This window comes from Citrus clementina, unplaced genomic scaffold, assembly GCF_000493195.1.
Source record: "Citrus clementina cultivar Clemenules unplaced genomic scaffold, Citrus_clementina_v1.0 scaffold_3, whole genome shotgun sequence".
NCBI lineage: Eukaryota > Viridiplantae > Streptophyta > Magnoliopsida > Sapindales > Rutaceae > Citrus > Citrus x clementina.
Window position 1 is genome coordinate 69,070 of NW_006262339.1, and position 22,021 is coordinate 91,090.

The 22,021-nt window shown below is 43.8% G+C and overlaps 3 protein-coding genes and 1 pseudogene across 7 annotated transcripts; 2 read left to right on the forward strand and 2 right to left on the reverse strand.

Moving 5' to 3' along the window:
- Window positions 1–1,002: 1,002 nt before the first annotated feature.
- LOC18048064 (transmembrane protein 120 homolog) lies at window positions 1,003–6,440 on the reverse strand. 5 transcript variants are annotated; one of them, XM_006439097.2, is made up of 10 exons: window positions 5,830–6,431; window positions 5,656–5,737; window positions 5,447–5,541; window positions 5,217–5,321; window positions 5,047–5,126; window positions 2,993–3,083; window positions 2,812–2,919; window positions 2,498–2,584; window positions 1,483–1,551; window positions 1,003–1,296 (listed from the first exon to the last, which is right to left on the reverse strand). In XM_006439097.2, exons 1-10 carry the CDS (start codon window positions 6,073–6,075, stop codon window positions 1,168–1,170), a joined length of 1,092 nt encoding a protein of 363 aa, XP_006439160.1. In that variant the 5' UTR covers window positions 6,076–6,431; the 3' UTR covers window positions 1,003–1,167. The 5 variants fall into 5 exon arrangements, with proteins under 5 accessions (XP_006439160.1, XP_006439159.1, XP_024043969.1 ...); XM_006439096.2 differs by having other exon boundaries at window positions 5,656–5,734; window positions 5,830–6,429; XM_024188202.1 differs by having other exon boundaries at window positions 1,224–1,313; window positions 5,830–6,434.
- Window positions 6,441–13,513: 7,073 nt separating this feature from the next.
- LOC112100156 lies at window positions 13,514–15,520 on the forward strand. The gene is made up of 2 exons (XM_024188617.1): window positions 13,514–14,767; window positions 15,191–15,520. The coding sequence occupies exons 1-2, from the start codon at window positions 13,514–13,516 to the stop codon at window positions 15,518–15,520; spliced, it is 1,584 nt and encodes a 527-aa protein (XP_024044385.1).
- Window positions 15,521–16,824: 1,304 nt separating this feature from the next.
- On the reverse strand, window positions 16,825–18,876 carry LOC112100157. The gene is made up of 2 exons (XM_024188637.1): window positions 18,297–18,876; window positions 16,825–17,942 (listed from the first exon to the last, which is right to left on the reverse strand). Exons 1-2 carry the CDS (start codon window positions 18,874–18,876, stop codon window positions 16,825–16,827), a joined length of 1,698 nt encoding a protein of 565 aa, XP_024044405.1.
- Window positions 18,877–19,069: 193 nt separating this feature from the next.
- On the forward strand, window positions 19,070–21,159 carry LOC18046967 (annotated as a pseudogene).
- The last annotated feature ends 862 nt before the right edge of the window (window positions 21,160–22,021 follow it).

Here is a 22,021-nt window from a genome sequence, read left to right on the forward strand (position 1 = left end):
TGGCAGGCTGTACCTCTAATAATTATGTGCAGTGTACCAAGCTGCAAGAAGCATTTCAGTGATAAAGAGAGAAGTAGATGGAAGACAAGAAGGCACGCATCTCTTTCTCTAATTGCTTTGCTTTAGCAAACTAAAAATTACAGAAACACAGGTGATGAAACTTTGGGGAAACACTTCATATAATACCCACCAAGAAAAATGGAAAAAAAAAAAAAATCATATGATCATAACGCTGAATCCAAAAACGGCATGTTTAACTTAATCTGTTTAAATTTAATATAGCATATCCAAAGTTACTTTTCAACAGAAATTTACGGTAATACGTGTGGCAAATATTGCTTGCCAGCTACAGGATTGCGAATGCCGAGTAGCAAGTACCACTGCCCTGATGCCTTCCGACGTAATTTCAAAAAGAATAATCGACTAATCGTATCATTTTCTTTTACCTTCTAATTTCAAACTATGAGCCGACTGTAAAGTTTTATTCCTAAAATCTCTTTCAGAAATTTCATTTTACTTTTCGTCGCAAACCTAACTATCAAGGCCACTCATAAATAAACAGAAACTGCAACAATCTCTAAATTGTATTTACATATGTACGAAAAAGCTGCCTCCGTTAAAAAGTAATTGTTAGATTAGACCCAAATTTGCTAAAGTTTTGCTCGTCAGCACAGCATCAAAATCCCATGACAAATCCCATGACACAAGACACTGACGATTTTGGTCCATAAATGGCGACCATTTTGGGCCTAAACATGCACCTGCAAGTAGGCATAGCCTCAAATTTTGAGAGAACAATCGAAATCAGGTAGGTAGTTGAGTCTCACATAATTAGATTTAATCATTCCCAAATATCTCAGAATCCTAAGAGGCTTTCCCCCAGTTCCCAACATGAACTGCACCCATCAAACTTTGGAGATATGGCAGAACTCACTCATAAGTCATATCACTTTATTCAATTTTTTTTTTTTTTAATTTCTTTTCCACAACTTCACTTCATGCTGAACACAAAAATGTTAAACTGCATATTCAGAGTAAAAAGTATGCTAAACTGATATTAGGAAGAAATTTCATTGCCTCAGCTTCAAGAAAACATATTTCAGACCCATTCCAAAATTGACATGCTACAGAATTCAGGCAAGGGTTTAGCCTAAAATTGGGAATTCCCTAAAACTCCGGCTTGCTCTTACTTTTTTTCATCTTTGCTTTAAACCTTGACTTTGTCATGAGTGTCTGTACTGTATTTATGAAGTTCCCAACCGCCATCAAAACCAAAAGGGCTCCACAGAAACTTACCTGCATAAAACAATTTCCTATCACCAACGTTGCTTTAACATTAGTGAAAAAAATAAGCACATTTCACTTTTGTTTTACAATACTATGTATCTTTTTATTTAGACACCACAGAATAACAAGATGTTTCACAGAATAAAAAGACGTTCCACAGAATAAAAGAGGAAGAAAACATATGGTGTACCCTACCTGCCATTCAGGAACAACCCCAACCAATGCTGTTTTAAGCAACAATAGTCCAACATATGCCTCAAAAACCTAAAAGCAAGTTCAGAAGAATCACCAAATAAATTAAGTCCAAAGTCCGATCACTTTGATAAACCCAATGAATTCAAATTCCAGATGCAAACAAGTTTACAATTACTGATCAAAACAAAGGTACATAAAGGAGGACACTTCAGGCTAAACATGAAAGTTGAGCAGAAAGACATGAAGGAAGAAAAATTACACATTGAGATGGAAAAAATACACAATCAGAATCAAATAAACACTGTACACCTATCCCCAACCGGCCAGAATAGATGATTCCCAAAGATCTGAACTTTTGTGGTAAAATACTGATAAGGAAACCTGCCTCCAGGGGCATTTGGCTGAGTGATTTTCAAACAGTTTTATTTGTCTAACCACCTAAGTTCGAGCCTTGGGGAAGGTAGGGACCAAAAAAAGAAATATATATTGATTTGGGCTTTACCCACTCCCCCGACCACCTTTTTTTTTGGGGGGGGTGTCGGGGAGGGGAATCTTCAACTATGGGCTGTTATTTCCGAGCTTAGGCCCTGTTTAGCAATGTGGTTGGACGTACAACACTAAATTGTTTGCTATACACTTGCTCTTGTGGCTTAAAAGCTAAATTAATTTGATCTGACACTTGTATGATTAAAAAACTATAATATCTTTGCTACTTTTGTCAAATTATTATTTAAAAGTTATATTTACACACAATATCAACTTTTTTCTTAATCATAGTTACAATTTTCTTTGCCCCCCCCCCCAAACAGAAGTTGTCATTTACAAGTTACAGTACCTCAATACCAAACATGGCCTTGGTCATTAGGCCTTTAGTCAGGTGAAAATTTCAGTGATGCAAACAAATCATCACTAGAAGAAATTTGTAACAATGATCATTGCCTAATAGAACTTGATAGGCAATTGTTAAATTTCTAAATTCTCATATTAACTGAAATGGTCAATTAGCTTGAATCACCTGCAATATGAAAAGAATAGGGCACAACAGCCACAATTGGCCATCTACACCAGCCGTTTCTCCCCAGACAACATCCATTCTCTTCGCCTGAGAAAGCAAGATAATAGGATCTAACTGATTTGCCAGTAAAAATATGCACATGAAATGGAGGCATTCTGAAAAATGAGAATTTTTAAGAATATCTGACAGCAAAGAAATGGAAGATCCCAAAAAATAAAAACAGAGGTGGAGTCGGGATCAAGAATGCAGTGCAATAAAAGCCAAACAGAAAATGACAAAAGCGAACATGCAAAAAGATAATTCTGGTATGATACCTTTCCCAGGGCAATACGAGTATATAGTCTTTGACGTTGATATCTGTTTTGCAGGAGCATGGCAACTCCTTGCATCATAGCCCATTGAAGGAAAAGTTGTACTCCTCTCTGCACAATATTGAACTGGTTTTTAATGAAATCTACTAGAAATAGAATTAGCAAGTAACGAACCAATAGTAACCTGCTTTTGCGCACAATTTGGCTGTCCTTTAATCTCCCATGTCAGACTAACAAGCGCCATAAGCATAGCACAATAGTGATGATAAATCCACCTAAAAAAGTATATTCGGTATCATTGATAAAATGATGTCTGCTATGTCAGAGCATGATATAATTAAAAACAAAGTACATTCCACGCTTGCACATTTTGGAGGGAAAAAAATGTCAAGTTGTTATCCAACAATCTTCATTAATTAATAGATGTAGTAGAGGAAACACAGAAAAAACTCAATTACAATAAAATTATTCAAAGTGAATAAGTGATACTGAACTATAGTTGATAATTCATCCAACAGGCCAACTTAAAAACTTAGAAAACCTTCCATGTTTTTTTTTTTTTTTAATGCTTCACTCATGTTCTAACATACATCAAGCCCAAAAATAGGCGAACAATCAATCAATTCCATCGAATTGAGTACTATTGTATGTGTGATAGCATCTACTACACTAGGAATATCGATGAACCCAATTATTGCAATTGATCAAGATACCCTTTTTTAGCTTCTAGTCAGTTTATAATTGATTTCTCGATTTCTTAGTTCAAGATCCCCCTTATTAACTGCAATCAAAGAATTAGTAGCACCATTCCAAATATCGTTCAATGGAACCATCCGAAAATAATTAAATGATGACAAAATTATCAAAAATTGGAATGCTCATTAGTCCAAGAAAGGAGAATAAAGAAACAACTACTCAAAATTCTCTCTTAGTATAAGTAATGAAATAGAATAAACGAAAGCAAATTACATATCAACGAGTGGACTGGAAACAGTAATTCCATTGAGTCTACCAACACGAACAGAACGACCAAAAAAAAAAAAAAACCATAGGCATCCATAAAGTTGGCAGGTGAAGAATAGGTCTTAATTTTAACTGGTTGCACAAACATTCCTATGGCAGCTGTTGTTCCCAGTCAACCTTGTTTATTAACCAAAATATAAGCCCATCTTACAAGATTCTTACATTAGGAAGAGCGAAAAATGCAATGCTTAAGAGACTACAGCCGACCAAGGGTCAAATAGAAGCTCCCAGAACTACTAATTTAACATTATCCAGACAGAAGCCTCCACATGAACTTTGTGTTAAACTAATCTGACCTCATGTTTGAAAGCTCTTGGGACCATAATTCTGACACCATATAAATACTGACACAAGTGAAAATTCCAAATTAGACACTAAAAATGAAAATAAAGAGTGAAGCAAAACTTAGTACCAACAGAGAACGGTGATCATTCTCTTTCCTTTCAGATCAGTCATTGCCATTAACTGCTCTAAACTTCAACGAATAAAGCATAGCAAACCCTAATTACCCTTAGGCAGAGCCTTAGGAAGTTGAACTTCAGTTTTTTGCCAACAAACTTCCCTTGTTTTATACATTTCCCTGACAAACAATGATTTTGCCTAGCTTAAACAAGATGATGCTAAGACACCTTTTTCCATTACTACATAATGACAGGATCTGTGTGACAATAAGGTCTGCTAAAAAAGGATCTTCAATTATTTGATGTATAGCATAGCACAAAATTTAGGAAGAACAAGAAAGCCAGTACAACTTATTTTCTTGCTGCAATATGTCATCGACGGACCTCATCATTCATGGATGTAGCCCCACACCAAGCCAAGATTTCGAATCAATAGATCATATTTACTTCCTTACTCGCTGCATTAGCTCACTGGTCACAACCTTACAAACGCAAAGTTGTTCTTGGTTTACAAATTTCATATCCATTTTGAGCAGCAAGAAGTCTATGAAAATATAGAAATCATGTAACTCTAGAACAAGGAAAAAGGCAGGAACTTGATGGAGTGATGTGACTTTGAAGTAGGCAAGAAGTTGCCAACCAAAATATATTCTTGTTATTACTTAGCACTTGAAATATTTTATAAAAAATTGAGTCCGCATGATGAGAACACATATAACCGGGCATGATGAAGTGTGTTTGCTGTAGTTAAGCACATGAAAATAGAAAAATAATAATAATAATAAAAAGGGAGGACTAAAAATAGGGGAGTTACCAAGGGCGAATATCACTTCCATTGATTCTCAAAATGTTCTCTCGCAAGGCCAAACCGGTGTAGAGAAACAACAGCCAAGCCTGACAGGAACGCAAAAAGTAAGGAATGAAAAACATACAGGTTGATTAATGTAGAAAAGGGAAATGGAAAAAGAAAAAAGAAAGAAGCACCTGGTAGAGCTGAACAGGAAAAGCAGGCAAGCAACCATCCCAGATCCAAGATCTCAAAATGAGTAGTGTTGATGGAAAAAGAAGGAACAAAAGGGCAGTTCTATCCTGCTCAACAGATACAAAGAACAAAAATTAGTTTGAAGGGGAAAAATAAAAAAAGAGGGCGAAATAATTGAAGAAAAAGAAGAAAAGGAAGCAAATGACAAAAAAAAAAAAAAAAAAAAACATACTCTGTAACTGTTATACTCCTCTTTAACCTTCAACTGGACGTCCTTGCGAGAGGCTCGCACATTAATTGGACCGATAAACATTTTGACAAAAGCACCTGAGGAGGAAGGATGGATTAAAGAGTAAAGTTAATTAAATTAAATTAAAATTAATTAATTAGCGGGAACGCAATGCAATGCAATGCAAAAAAAAAGAGAGAGAAGTGTTGCACCCTGAGCTTTGCTAGGAAGGAAAGCAGAGGCGTCGCCATCATAGATCAAACATTGAGCTTTCTGTAAATCTTCTTCAAGCTGCTAAATTAATTTGAACAGAGAGAGTAAATAAACAATCGCGTTCATTGTGTAAATTAAAAGAAAGGAAAGGAAAGAAATAGGAGTAAAATTACCTTGTCAGCTAACTTAGAATCAAAACGAAGAAGGTTGTTGGTGCTGGAGATGGAAGAATGAAGCAGAGAACGCAAACGACGAATGTTAGAATCCAAAGAAAGAGCGCGCTGCCTTAGGGATTGCTCCTCGCTTGACGTCCTATTTATCAACGTTGCTGCCGCTTCCTGCAACTCTTTCGCCTCTTCTACCACCCTCTCTACTTCTTCTTCTTCTACCTTTTCACAATTACTCCTCTTTTCGTCCATTCCCTTTCCCCACCCAACCAATCCCCAATATTGATTTTGATTTTAGTTCTTTATTATTCCTATTATTATTATTATTATTCTTCTTCTTCTTCTTCCTCTTCGAATCTCGATTCGGCACAATATGATTCTCCTCTCTTCTCTGCTCTCTTATAATAAGATAGAGGAGAATTGAAGAACAAACCGAATATTGATCGAATTTGATACCAGGAGAAAAACAATGAACAACCACGCAACCCAGCCCACCCTAAGTCTCACTCTCTCTCTCCCTCGCGTACATACGAGAAGATGAAATACTAGTCTCTCTCCTCTGTGTGCGTGTGTGTGCGTGTGATATCTCTTTTGTTTCGTTTTATTATTTGGGGGAATAATTACGTAATATACATTTATTTTTGGAAATAATTGTGTGTGCAGTATTCATTTTTTGTATGTATGCATAGCATGGCACGGCATGGCATAGCATAGAGAGATATGTGCGCCCCCCTTTGTGTACTTGCGTTGTTTTTCTGGTGCATATTCACTCAAGATTCTTCATTTTGCGCTATTTTATTTTTATATGTAGGAGATTGGAGAGTGTGAAGATCAACCGTCAGAGCCACCTCTTCCACACATTTTTACCATTTTGGGTAAATTATAATTTGTTCGCTTATTACTTTTAATTTGTCCCATAAAGTATAAAAACTTTATCTTATCCTCTAAAATCTGTTAAATTTAATTATTTATTAATATTGGTTCTCTAAAATACAATAATATTCTTGTTAATTATAGAATAGGTTATTTTACTGTCATACCTATGTTAGAGAGATATAATTTTTTTATGCCTCTACGGTTTCTAAAATAAAAGTAATTCAAATTTTATGTGCACCACAATCACCCTCTAATCTCTTTTTTAGAAAATAAAATAAAATCTAAATAATATTATTTTATCTTCTTTTTCGTTCATTCTTTTTTTTTTTCCCCTCTTCCACACATTCAACAACTCCACAATCACTTTTAAATCCAAATCAGCCCAACAAAACCTGTGGCAGTGCGCGGCCATGCCAAGCAAAACTTATGGCCGCGCGCGTAGTGGTGAAGCTAGCACATTCTTTTAGGGTGGGCTAAAACAGTTTTTTATTATTGTTCATGGTTACAATGCAAGGATATTTTTGACTTTACACTATAAAATAAAAATAAATTATAGCAAAAACAAACCCCACGACTTTGCACAATAACATTAAAATGAAAAACTAACAAAAATCTGTTCATCGTCATCTTTCTTTTCATTCTCCTTCTCCTCTCTCTCATTAAAATATTAAAATAAAATTCTTATTTCTCAAAAGCCAAAATCAGATAATTTCTTCTTCTCGTAATCTTGCCCAAATTTACAAAACAAGTAGCCTTGTTTTTCTTTAAACTCAAGAACCCCAAGTTGGTGCCACTCTCACATCAAGACTTAAAAGTCGACTCTCACCTTACTAACTATCTATTGTCATTCTTCATCGGTGGATCTAATTCATACAGCCATCAATGCAGCTAATTGCTAATGTTGGGCCGCCGTCATTATAATTTATTATGCTTAAATATTTTTAATAGAGGGAATTTTTTTTGCAATTAACTAAAAATTACTTTTCAAAAATCTTACCTAGGCAATAGCTTTGGTTACCCTTCCTTTAGCTTTGCCACTGCGCGTGCGGCCACTTCAGGCAAGTCCATGGCCATGCGCGGCCATTCCAAGGAAGCCCATAGCCGCGGGTGGCGATGCCAAGCATACAATATTCCAAACAAATGGATGTTGACGATTTCAATGATTATCTTGTTTTATGGTTGCTGGTAAATTTGGGAAGAAGTTACGGTTTGTTTGAAGGACAAAATGGGCCAAGATATGGAACATCGGCGTTGGCGCACCGTCATGCAACTCCAAACTTTGCCGTGACTTGCTGCCAAGGCTGCTGTGGCTTTATGATGCTTGGAGAAGATGAAGAAAAAAGCAAGAAATGAAAGGGGGGGGGGAATGAACCGAAGAAAATGGAGAAATTAACCATGAAATAAAAAATAAAAAAGTGAGAGAAATTTTTATTTTTCTTATTTAAAAAAGAAGAAATTTCTTTTATGCTTCTGCAGTTAAAAATTTAACTAATGAAGAAAAATAAAAATTATCAATTTGGGTGCAAAGTGCATTTTATTGAAATGTTTAAGTTTTTGTTGAAATTTGTTGAAACATTTGGGTTTTGTAGAAATTAATTTATATGCTTCGACTTCTTATCCTTAATTTATATGCTTTCACCCTTTGATCGTTAAAACTAACAGGCAGAAAATAGTATTTGAAAGAGAAATTAAAATTTTTATATTTTTAGAAGATAAATTAAAATATGTCAATCTAATAAAGAAGTATATATATATATATATATAAATTATATAATTTAACAGTGTGTCAATATTAAAAGAATATATATATATATATATATATATATATATATATATATATATATATATATCTTTTTGTATTGGAGGAGACAGGGCATTCCATTCACTTCCAGAACAACGAGGTACTTGTGTAACGTACATGCGGCTCCAAGTAGCATTTTTCTTCTTAATTTAAGAATATTTTTCATTGTCGAAAGGCCGAATAACGTTTCCAAATACAAAAGAGCTTCGCTATTTATTTATTTATTCTTTCTAATCAGGCTGTGTGGTCTCACTCTCACTCGCACCACCCACACTGTCGCGGCCACGGGGACCCTCATTAGTCATTACGATTTACGTCCTGGAGCGAAAGGGAACTGGGAATGTTAAAACATTTGCTTTGGCTTTAGACTTCATTTCTCTTTCTCTCGTTTTTTCAATCTAGCTAGTTTTCACCCTCACGAGGACCGAACCAGTGCAGTCTGCAGATGTCGCCAACCTTATTATATTAAATTAATTTTTTTTAACAGATTATATTAATTTCATTTTTCTTGCGTTTTGTTTATTCCGATTTGCCTGCATAATAATAATAATAATAATTGTTTGGGAGGGATACTGTTTGGGACAAATGCGTCGAAGGGACCAGGAACGACGAGCAGACATCTGATGGCGGAGTTCTGCGAACCGGTGTTTTCCGTTAAAGCCTGGCGCGTGGAAGAACAGGAGCAGAAACATCCTGCTCGTCCACGATGTTGTCGTCCGCGAGGCCAATTCCTATAAAAGGCACGAGGCCATTCCGGCTAGAGATCGAGAGGCGAGGAGACCCGGTCGACGGCAGTTGGCAAGACGTGCTCTCCAGCACGAGAATCTAGGCACGACAGCCACACTTTCCCCAGAACCGTAGCGTAACACGCAAGGTCTCACAGAGCCGTGGCAGCCACGCTTCCCCTGAACCGTGGCGTAACACGCTAGATACCATGTTTTGCCCATAACGCAGCAGTTGGAGTCCCATACCGTCTCGAAAAGAGCGGAAGACTGAGATTCAGAGGAAGCCTATAAAAAGGTAGCCAACGAAGGTAAAAGGGTTGGCATTCTTGAGAAAAGGGGAGAAAACCACAAGAAACGCCATAAGACCTGTGGCAAGCTTTTCCCGAACCTTCATATCTGACTTGAGTGTCGGAGGGTTTGCGCCGGGAAAACAACCGGCGTACTCTGACTTATCTGTGTACGCAGGGACCTCCGGAGAAGAAGCCTGGCGAGGAGACCTCCTGGTAGTGACGAAGTTGATCGAGCAGAGATCCTGATCGTAGAACGAGGAGAACCGGAATCTCGCATCAACATTTTGGCGCCGTCTGTGGGGATCCAGAGCAAAAAGCTTCTGTCGATAGCAAGAAGAGGGGTGGAGTAAGCGAAAGTCAATGGAGATAGGAGGAAGTAGCGCACAAGGGGGTGACATAAGGCTTAACGATTCCGTGACGCTGAGGGAGGTGATCAGCGAAGCACGGGAAAAAGTCATGTTCGACCGGATGGAGCGAATGGAAAAGCAGATGGAAACCTTGACAACTATCCTGCATGAGCTGCGGAACGAGCGAAGGGTAACCCAAGAGGGAAGGGTGAGAGGCGGTGGAGCGGCACCAGGTACCGATAGTGCGGAGAGAAGTCAAACCGCTGGGAGATTTGGCGGTGAGAGAGGCAACGTACCTCTGCGGGGAGAATTTCATAGAGAAAGAGAGCAGTCCCCGGTAAGACAGACTTGTGACGGGGGCGACGGGGTGGTGAACGCAGAGGAAACAGAACTGAGGCAACACTTACATGATGCAGAGCGAGAGCGGGATCAAGCTGCAGCGCGCGACCCTGGTCGCGCAGGACAGCTGGAGGAGGAAGTGCGAAGGCTAGCGCAAATAATTGATGACATGCAAGGGAGGAACAGAGCCCCTGGTTGGAGGATAATGCTGGACGGGGAATCACCGCTCGCAGCAGAGATCATGAGGGCAGTTATTCCAAGAGATTTCCGCCTCCCCGACCTCAGATACTCGGGAAGAACTGACCCGCTGGTGCACATAGAGCGCTTCAACGACATAACGGGGGTCCAGGGATTATCTCCATCCCAAAGGTGCAGGGTGTTCCCACTATCCCTTGAGGGACGTGCACGAGAATGGTACAGGAAACTTCCTCGGGGCAGCATAAAAACCTTCGAGCAGATGTGCCAGGAATTCGCAGAGCAGTTTAGTGGGGCAATGTCACCGGAAGATGACATGATGGAGCTGAAGAGCATGAAACAGGGGGAGCAAGAAACCCTTCGGGAATTCATCAAGAGGTTTCATCGGGCTGTCCTCGACTTGGGAGCCTTCAACCACCCTCAGGCATTAAGGGGACTGAAAGAAGGGGTGAAGATAGGAAGGCTGTGGTACAATTTAAGAAGCCCAGCTATTCAAACGTATGCAGCCGCATACGAACAGGCTAAAAGAGACATCGAGATTGAGGAGGAGAAGGCTGCACGGATCAAGACAGACCAGTTGGAAGGGTTAGGGAGGAAAGAGAAGAAAGCATTACCAACTAATGGACCGAACAGGAGGAGGGACCACCAGATCTCCGGTAGTGGAGCAGGAGGTAGGGTAATTGCTTACCAGCCTCATCAGAGGCCGCCACAGTATCAGCGCAGCAGGGCGCCACCTCCTCGCTCCCCAGCTAGGGAGCCTTGGAGAAGACATGATTCGGCATCCGGCGATCTTCATCAACATTCCCACGGTAGCAGGACGAGCAGACCAGAAGCACTCCCACCGCCCCCAACTCACAGTGGGGCAAACAGAGAAAGAGCAGTGCATCTGGTCGACCAGAACCAGGACTATGGGCGGTACACTCCCTTGAAGATGCCCCTGGATGAGGTGTACGAGGCCATAAAAGGTCGAGGGCTGCTGCACCTCCCTACACCAATAACAAAGCTACCCAACAGGAGGGATAGAGGACGTTATTGTAAGTTCCATGGCACCCATGGCCATACCACAGCAGAGTGTAGAGATCTCAAGACCCAGGTCGAAGATTTGGTGAGAAATCGGTACCTGGACGAGTTTATGGATGGGACTTTCCCGATGGTGGCCACCACGGATGAAGGGGAGCAGAGTGATGGAATCTTGAGACGCGAGCCGCCCGCAGCGAGGGTGATAGCTGGGGGCCCAACGTTGGCTGGAGATTCGAACAGATCGAGAAAAAATTATGCCAGATACGCCATGACCAGTAAAGAGATATTCTTCAACACCCCAGCAGCCAAACGAGCAAGGGTCAGGCAAGTGCCAATCATGTGGACGGATGAGGATGAGGAAGGGATTCTATACCCCCACGAGGACGCTTTAGTCATCAAGGCTACGATCGCTAGCAAGAAGTTTGACCGGATACTGGTTGATACGGGGAGCTCGGTTGATGTGCTATTTAAATCAACTTTGGAAGAGATGGGAATAGCCGACCGGAAGTTGGAATACACCAACACCTCCTTGAAGGGGTTCGGAGGAGGGCAGCTGGTCCCTCTGGGCGTGGTCGAACTGCCTATCACAATCGGGAGCCCCCCGACAGAAAGAACAATGATACTGGACTTCGTCGTAGTGGACGAGGAAGGTCCTTACCAGATGATCCTAGGTCGGCCATTTTTAAGGATGAGCAAAGCGGTGCTGTCCAACCATTATCTGTCTCTGAAGTACCGGGTGAATGGGGTAGTCGGAGTGGTACGAGGAGACCAGAGGATCGCAAGAAGCTGCTACTCCTCGGCAGCAAGGGAGGCGACGCAGATAACATCCCTCGATACCCGAGCGGAAAACAAGACTGGCAGACAAGAACCCGTAGAGGATCTGGAAACAGTAAGCATGGGACCGGAGAACCCGGGAAAGACGATCAGAATCGGGTCGAGACTTGAGGGAGAGCAAAAGCAGGAGTTGGTGAAATGCTTACAGGCTCATGCCGACGTGTTTGCCTGGACACATGAGGACATGCCAGGGATTGACCCAGAGGTAGCATGTCATAGGCTGGCAATAAAGAAAGGTGCTCGGGCAGTAAGGCAGAAGAGGAGGTGCTTCAACCAGGAGAGGTATGAGGCTGTAAATGATGAGGTGGAGAAGCTTCTGAGAGCAGGGTTCATTCGGGAAGTCAATTACCCAGAGTGGATATCAAATGTGGTGTTGGTAAAGAAGGCGAACGGCAAGTGGAGGATGTGTGTGGATTTCACAGACCTCAATAAGGCGTGCCCAAAAGACAGCTTCCCTTTACCAAAGATCGATCAGCTAGTAGATTCAACGGCTGGACATGGTCTGCTTAGCTTCATGGACGCATTCTCGGGATACAACCAGATCCCCATGTACGAGCCGGATGAGGAGAGCACGGCTTTCATCACTAACCAAGGTCTGTTCTGTTACAGGGTGATGCCATTCGGTCTCAAGAATGCTGGGCCACCTATCAAAGGCTGGTGAATAAAGTCTTTAAGCCCTTGATCGGGAAAACCATGGAGGTGTACGTGGACGACATGATCACCAAGTCCAAAGTCCCGAAGGAACATGTCAGACATCTCGAGGAGACGTTCGAGCTTTTGAGGAAGTATAAGATGAAGCTCAACCCGGAGAAGTGTGCTTTCGGGGTCGAGTCAGGGAAATTCCTGGGATTCATGGTGAGCCATAGGGGGATTGAAGCAAATCCCGAGAAGATCCAGGCGATTGTGCAAATGACGTCTCCTCGAAACCTGAAGGAGATGCAGAGCCTCACGGGGAGGTTGGCGGCGTTGAGCAGATTCATATCCAAGGCTACAGATAAGTGTCAGCCATTCTTTCAAGTGATAAGGAGGGGAAAGAAAACGGAATGGACCCCAGAATGCGAGGAAGCCTTCCGGAACTTGAAGCATTACTTGCAGCAAGCTCCGCTACTGTCCACACCGAGGGATGGGGACAAGTTGAATCTGTATTTGGCGGTATCTGATCGGGCCGCCAGTTCCGTTCTGGTGAGAGAGGAAGAAGGAATTCAGTATCCGATATACTACACCAGCAAGGCCCTGCTCGACGCTGAGACCAGATACCCAACGATGGAGAAATGGGCACTGGCCCTTGTGGTTGCTGCTCGGAAGTTGAGGCCGTACTTTCAAGCATTCCCGGTCTCGGTAATCACCAACCAGCCATTGCGTCAAATTCTGCACAAGGCGGATGCCTCTGGTCGGCTCGTCAAATGGGCTGTAGAGCTGAGCGAATTCGACTTAGACTATAAACCCCGCGCGGCGATAAAGGCCCAGGCAATGGCCGATTTCATAGCTGAGTTCGCGGAGCCCGAAGTATGCTTGGGTCAGCAAGATGCAGATGTAGGCAACGACGAAACTCAAGTATGGCAGATATCTGTGGATGGGTCATCAGGAGAGCGGGGTTCAGGAGCAGGGATTGTCCTGGAAGGCCCAGAGGGGGAGGAGATCTCTTATGCTGTAAAGTTGGAATTTGCAGCCACAAATAACCAGGCAGAATATGAAGCCTTGATAGCAGGGCTGGAATTGGCTAGGGCCGTGAAAGCGGACAGAGTTAAGATCAGAACCGATTCCCAGCTGGTTGCGAATCATGTCAGTGAAAGATTCCAACCAAGAGAGGAGAAGATGGAACAATACCTAAGGATAGTCAGGCAGATGATGGGGAAGTTCGAAGCAGTGGAGGTGATACAAATCCCCAGGGAGCAGAATAGTCGAGCAGACATTTTGGCTAGGATGGCAGCCGTCGCCGACCCAAAAATGCCAAAGTCGGTCCCCCTAGAAGTGAAGTCTCGCCCGAGTATCGAGCAAAATTTGGGGGTGTTGCGGATAGAACAAAAAAGCTCGTGGATGGACCCGATAGTTTCATACCTTAGAGACGGGGTCTTACCACCAGATAAGCTACGGGCTCGGAAGATTAGAGCTCAGGCCTCGAGATACACGATGATCGATGGGGTACTGTATCGACGAGGATATACATTACCGTTCCTTCGGTGTTTGGACGATGACGACGCGGATTACGTGCTGAGGGAAGTGCATGAAGGAATTTGCGGAAATCATTCTGGCGGAAGGTCCCTGGCCCACAAGGTTCTAAGGCAGGGATATTTCTGGCCGACGATGCACCAGGATGCGCAAAGGAAGACCAGGAGCTGTGCAAGCTGCCAGAGTTTTGCGAATTTCTCTAACCAACCACCAGAGAAGCTCACCTCCATGGCCTCCCCTTGGCCATTCGCTCAATGGGGAATTGATCTGATCGGCCCATTGCCGAAGGGACGAGGAGCAGCGACACATGCAATAGTCGCTATAGATTACTTCACGAAGTGGATAGAGGTAGAAGCCCTTAGCAGGATCACAGAGAAGAAAACAACGGACTTCGTGTGGAGAAACCTGGTCTGTCGATACGGGATCCCATATGCCTTGGTAACGGATAATGGCAGGCAGTTCGATAATCACAGCTTCAGGGATTTCTGCCAGAACCTCGGGATAGAGCTGAAGTATTGCTCGCCTGCTCACCCCCAATCGAATGGACAAGTAGAAGCAGCCAACAAGACAGTCAAGAGGCTTCTGAAAACCAGGCTCGGAGCAAAAAAGGGTGCGTGGGTTGACGAGCTGTCAGGTGTGCTATGGGCATACAGAACAACCCACAAAACCGCAACGGGGGAGACACCGTTCGCTTTGGCTTTCGGACATGAAGCGGTCGTGCCGGCTGAGGTAGGAACGACCACACACCGGACAGATCATTTCAATGAACAGGAGAACGACGAGCAGATATGTTTGAATCTTGATCTGCTAATGGAGAGGAGGGAACAAGCAGCCGAGCGATCAGTCACTTACCAACAGAGGGTTGCTCGGTATTATAACCAGAAGGTGAACATACGGCAATTCAGGGTCGGAGACTGGGTACTGAGAAGAGTGAATCAGAGCACCAAAGATTCGACTCAAGGAGTGCTGGGACCGAATTGGGAAGGGCCGTATAGAGTCAAGCAGATAGCGGGGCCCGGAGCTTACAAGCTGGTTCGCGCGGACGGCCACGAAGTGAAACGCCCATGGAACGCAGCACACCTCCGAAAATACTTCCAGTAAGACTTGCTCACATTTTAAAGCAACTTCTGCTCATGCTGTCTATCTTTTATTTTTATGTTTTATGTCCGAACAATTTCATGTAAGTCAAATCCTGCCATTAATGTAACGTCGACGAATTTTATTCGCTTGAAACCGAAAAAAATCCTAAGGCATGCAAAGGCTCGCCAAGTCTCAGAGCCTGTCTTATGGCGAGACAGAAGCCAAGCATGCCAGGATCTGCTCGGCCACGAGAAGGCAGCAGAATCCAAATCGTTTGAAGAAAATCCTGAGGCATGCAAAGGCTCGCCAAGTCTCAGAGCCTGTCTTATGGCGAGACAGAAGCCAAGCATGCCAGGATCTGCTCGGCCACGAGAAGGCAGCAGAATCCAAATCGTTTGAAGAAAATCCTAAGGCATGCAAAGGCTCGCCAAGTCTCAGAGCCTGTCTTATGGCGAGACAGGAGCCAAGCATGCCAGGATCTGCTCGGCCACGAGAAGGCAGCAGAATCCAAATCGTTTGAAGAAAATCCTAAGGCATGCAAAGGCTCGCCAAGTCTCAGAGCCTGTCTTATGGCGAGACAGGAGCCAAGCATGCCAGGATCTGCTCGGCCACGAGAAGGCAGCAGAATCCAAATCGTTTGAAGAAAATCCTAAAGGCATGCAAAGGCTCGCCAAGTCTCAGAGCCTCTCTTATGGCGAGACAGAAGCCAAGCACGCCAGGATCTGCTCGGCCACGAGAAGGCAGCAGAATCCAAATCGTTTGAAGAAAACCCTAAGGCATGCAAAGGCTCGCCAAGTCTCAGAGCCTGTCTTATGGCGAGACAGAAGCCAAGCATGCCAGGATCTGCTCGGCCACGAGAAGGCAGCAGAATCCAAATAGTTTGAAGAAAATCCTGAGGCATGCAAAGGCTCGCCAAGTCTCAAAGCCTGTCTTATGGCGAGACAGAAGCCAAGCATGCCAGGATCTGCTCGGCCACGAGAAGGCAGCAGAATCCAAATCGTTTGAAGAAGATTCCCAAGGCATGCGAAGGCTCGACAAAGTCTCAAAGTCTGTCTTAGGGCCAGACAAAAGCCCAGCATGCCAGGATCTGCTCGTTCGCGAGAAGGCGAGCAGACTCCGAAGCATTCGGAAAGTTTTCTACGGCACGCAAAGGCCTCACCAAGTCTCAAAGCCTGTCTTACGGCGAGACAGAATCGATCAGCGTTTCAGACGAAAATTAATTCATGAGTACGACACGAGATAGTAATCAACAACATTTTTATTAATGGCTAACAGAGGGGATAAATTTCATAAACGTTGTTCATTACAATACAAGAAGAAATATATCAAAAAGATGGTGGATCAGTGAGCCGAGCAGCATCGGTTGGCTGGACCTCCTCGGGTGCGGGAGGGGTATCACCAGTTGCGTCCGGGGGGGTGCTCGCCTCGCCAACATCAGCAGGGACTGCACGAGGAGGAGAGTTACCCTCCTCAATCACGATCGGCTCTAACCCCTCGGCATCTTCCTTGGCCGCCTCCTCGTCCATATGTTGAGCAACACCAGCTGCAAGGTCATCCATCTTCAGATCAGGGTGTTGCTTCCCGAGGACGGCCATGATACAACGATACGAATGCCGAAGTCCCTGGTCGTACTGGTTGTCGGCCTCCCTCTCCAAGTTCTCTACATGAGCTCGGTGGGAATCGCGGAGAGATTCGAGCTGAGCCTCATACATAGCCCTCTGCCCTTGGAGATCCTCCTTAACCTTGGTCAGCTCCTCCTCGAGGGTAATGGCTTTTGCTTGAGCAAGGGACTCTTGCTCTATCAGCTTGAGGTTCTCAACGTTTAGCTCCCCCGCCTTTTTCTCGGCAACGTCAGCTCTGGTCGTCGCCGATTGAATGTCCTCCTTCATCTTCCTGTCGTAACGGCCAACCTTGGCCTTATAGTAGGTGGCCATGCAGCTGAGATGGAAAGCATTGTACTGCATGGCTCCCACCAGCTCGCCCAGGGTACAACCGTCAAAGCCCTCCAGGTCCTTCTTGCTCACGAGTTTAGACAACTCATTGAGATAGGGAACCAAGTGTTCTGGTCGGCTGTCGGGTAAGCGAGACCGAGGCACAACAGGTGGAGAAGAGGAAGCAGGATCAGTGGCCGCTCTACTGGATTCCCCGACTTTAGCAGAGGCAGGAGGGAGAGCCTGCAAGGGAGGAACCTGCTGCACGATGTTCTTTCGCTTCGCAGCGGGAGCATCTTTGTCCTGGTCCCTATCGGTTGTTGGAGGCCGAGAGCGTTTCCTGGTCAGAGCTCCAATCACTGCGTCCTCCATCTTATGGCCAGGAAGTATCAACCGAGACTCGAGGAAGTTGTATGTAGATAGCAGTTCTCGGCTCGAGCAGGAATTGGCCAATACAGCCTCGACCCGTTTAAGCAGACCAGGTCGGAGCGGGAAGTGAACACCCCAGGAAACTACAGCACAAACAGACACTTGGTTAGAGACAAACCAATACAGCAGGAACAATTATGGATACAAGACATCTAAAGCGAGCAGGCAACCTGGGACCGTGAAACGGGGTGGGACGCGACAATCCTTCCCGTCTATTTGTGCAACTTGACCCCAGGGACCCCCAGCAAAAAAGAATTTCCTCTTCCAAGTCCCACCACCACCAGTTGGAAGATCAGTTATGGGTTTCCTGCTCTTGGTACCAGATTGGAAGTAGTACCAGCCGGCATCTTTAGGGCTGCTCTTCAGCTGGTACAGGTGCTTCACCTCATCAACCGTGGGCTCGCTTTGGCAACATCTGTCCCACAATATGAACAGACCAGAGAGCACTCTCCACCCGTTGGGGTTCAGCTGACCAGGAGCCAGATTTAGCCCGTTAAGTATCCGGGCAAAGTAAGGCTGCAAGGGACACCTCAGCCCATACTTAAAGCTCTCCAGATACAGGGTAACGTATCCCCTGGGAGGCCGGCTAGGTGTATCCTTCTTTCCTGGGATCCTAAGAGGTATCTCACCAGGAATACTATACCTAAGTCGGAGGTCATTGAGCTCGTCGAACGTGGTCGTACACGACATGTAATCAATGGCATAATTACGCGACAAGGCTCTACCCCCTACTGTACCCCGTTCTTCTGGTCGTGATGCTCCTGATGGGGACGCCTCACTAGAATCATCCCCTTGACCCTCACTCAAGGTGTTCTCCGATCCAGAAGATCCTTCTTCATCGCTACTGTCGCTTGAGGAGGTTGTTTGGGGAGACATCCTCCTAGCGCTAGTACCAACACTAGACCTAATGGGCTCTAAGGGGATCCCGGGATCAAAAGCAAAATCAGCGGGCAGACTAGGCAAAAAACCTAGTTCGTCGTCACCAACCTCAACGACCTTCTCCTTACCCTTCGACATATCCTAAGTTCTAACCAAAACACCACCGCCAACTACAACCTCAAGCAAAGCAGAGAGAAAGGAAATTACCTACAACTAACCAATACCGAAAAAATATAGAAGAAATACCTGAAGCAGGGACTCGGTCAGAGAGAGACAGGGATGACAGCTTTGGCGCCGAGGTTCATTCGCCGGAGAGACAAGAATGGAGAAAATGACGAGTTCGTGTTTGAAGATTTTGGGTTTCCTTACTGAGAAGCAAACTCTTGGGCTGCCAGCATTTAATGACGCATATTCCGAGAATCCCGTAACCGTCGGTTTGAAATTCAAATGGAGGGGGGGATTTCTGCCACGTCACCTCGTCCGCAATTAAATGCGACATGACTCCTGGCAGCCTTTTCCAAACCCACGCGAGCGAGTACTATCGAGTTTCTACTGCTGGTCCACTACATTACCCAACACCAGAAACTGGGGGACCGGTGTTTGGGAGGGATACTGTTTGGGACAAATGCGTCGAAGGGACCAGGAACGACGAGCAGACATCTGATGGCGGAGTTCTGCGAACCGGTGTTTTCCGTTAAAGCCTGGCGCGTGGAAGAACAGGAGCAGAAACATCCTGCTCGTCCACGATGTTGTCGTCCGCGAGGCCAATTCCTATAAAAGGCACGAGGCCATTCCGGCTAGAGATCGAGAGGCGAGGAGACCCGGTCGACGGCAGTTGGCAAGACGTGCTCTCCAGCACGAGAATCTAGGCACGACAGCCACACTTTCCCCAGAACCGTGGCGTAACACGCAAGGTCTCACAGAGCCGTGGCAGCCACGCTTCCCCTGAACCGTGGCGTAACACGCTAGATACCATGTTTTGCCCATAACGCAGCAGTTGGAGTCCCATACCGTCTCGAAAAGAGCGGAAGACTGAGATTCAGAGGAAGCCTATAAAAAGGTAGCCAACGAAGGTAAAAGGGTTGGCATTCTTGAGAAAAGGGGAGAAAACCACAAGAAACGCCATAAGACCTGTGGCAAGCTTTTCCCGAACCTTCATATCTGACTTGAGCGTCGGAGGGTTTGCGCCGGGAAAACAACCGGCGTACTCTGACTTATCTGTGTACGCAGGGACCTCCGGAGAAGAAGCCTGGCGAGGAGACCTCCTGGTAGTGACGAAGTTGATCGAGCAGAGATCCTGATCGTAGAACGAGGAGAACCGGAATCTCGCATCAACAATAATAATAATAATAATATTACTATACCTCAAGTAAAAACCTTTCGAAGTCAAGGAGTATTCTGGAGGCAGTCCATTATGCGTCTGTAATCTCAAGTCAAATAAAGCCACCCACTACGACTATATTACCACTACATGGCCATGTTTTGTTTGCTACATGTCAATCCGCAAAGTCACTGTCGCGCACCCTGCCGTATCATGTCTTTCTCTTTCCGTCTTTCATATACGATCTGCTCTCCTCTTCAATCAACAGAGTTGGTAAAGGGTTTACCAAGCCTGGTATGATTAAATATTTGGGTAATTTTTAAAAAATTTATCTGAGGTTTGAGATTGTTACAAGTAGATGGTTAAAATTATTTTATTTGTAAAAGACTCTTTATGTTTTAGTTCCGTTTAATTACCGTTTGACTAATTGGGGGCATTATTGATATTTTGTATTGTTATCAAAGAGTTGCCGTTTTATTGCCTTTAGCACTGTATCAAAATGGGTGAAGTTCCTTTTCTCTCTTGTTTTATTTCGTCTCTTTGGTTTCATCTTTCTTCTCTCTCTTTGATTTTCTCTCTCCTAAGTTCAGGTTCTTTCCCTTTGTCTAGACACCAAAACTCTCTCAGCTGATGTTCTGAACTGCACCGTGAAGACGACTGCTCCTGCTACCTTGGCCAACTTCATGGGATGAAGCCGCAGTTGCTTGTGGAAGCATCGAAGGTTACTGACGCTGTTCAGTTCTACAAGACAGCGTTTGATGCTGTGGAGATCAACTGCAACATGGAAACCAAACGAAAGGTTGAACAAGAGCTCAACTCGAGATTGCCGGCTCCATTTTTCTTGTCTCTGACTTTTCCGATGATTCTGCTGCAGCTAAGAATATGGGAATCGGATGCGTCCTCTGCTTGGAGATTGGTGATGTTGAGGCTGCCCTCGCCAAGGTTGTGAGTGCTGGAATTGTTGATGAGGGTAAGCTTGCTAAAGGCAACAGCGCGTATTGTTGTGGGCGGCTGGGCGCGTGGAAAAGGTCAAGGATCCATGTGGTTTCACATGGCTCATTTGCTCTCCGGTCAAGAAGGACACTGACGTGGAAGCTTGAGAGTGGCCTGATCTGATCTTTAGATTGTGATCTACGATTACATATCACATAACTCTCTTTTCTCGTTCGTCTTTAATGCTTTGGATTAGGCGATGTATAGTTATAGGCTTGACGATGTTGCTGAATGTAGATTATGATGAAGAATGTTTTTTTTATCAATTTTGAAGAAATTGACTAGACTCAAAAAAAAAAAAAAATTGAATGGGTGATGATGGGATTGGTAGTAGTTGCTATTTCTTCAATTTTTTCTTTTTTTTTAGGATTTTAAGGAAATTTTGATAATTTAAATAGGATAAAATAAATTTTTTAGTTACTTAAGACATTGTAATTATTCAGAATTGATAGAGGTAAAAATGTTAAAAAATAGAACGGTGATTTTCGCGCCAAGGATTGCACTGTCACTAAGGATAATTTTGTCTTTTCAAAATCAATTACCAATCAAGAAAAAATTTAACTGACGGTAAGAAAGTTTTTACAAATAAAATAATTTTAATCATCTACTTATAACAACCTCAAACTTCAGAAAAGATTTTTAAAAACTACCCTTAAATATTTTCTCCCAAATTTTTAATCAGTTAGGCTGTCAAAGTCATTGGCTCATTGCTAGCTAATTTTGATGTTTGGAGGCAGCGGCGAAGCCTCTTGTGAGCTACGTGGGGCCAAAATTTATTCAAAAGATTGTTGTTTTTATTTTTAATAATATTTCATTTTTTCTTTTTACTTTTTAATATATATTATATTCGTCTCAACCTCAACTCATTTCTCCTTATCTTTCCTTCTGTACCTTCTGACTTTCATGATTACAAATAAATTAAAACACAGTATTGTATGCTTGAATTTTACAATACTGGCTCCGCCCAAG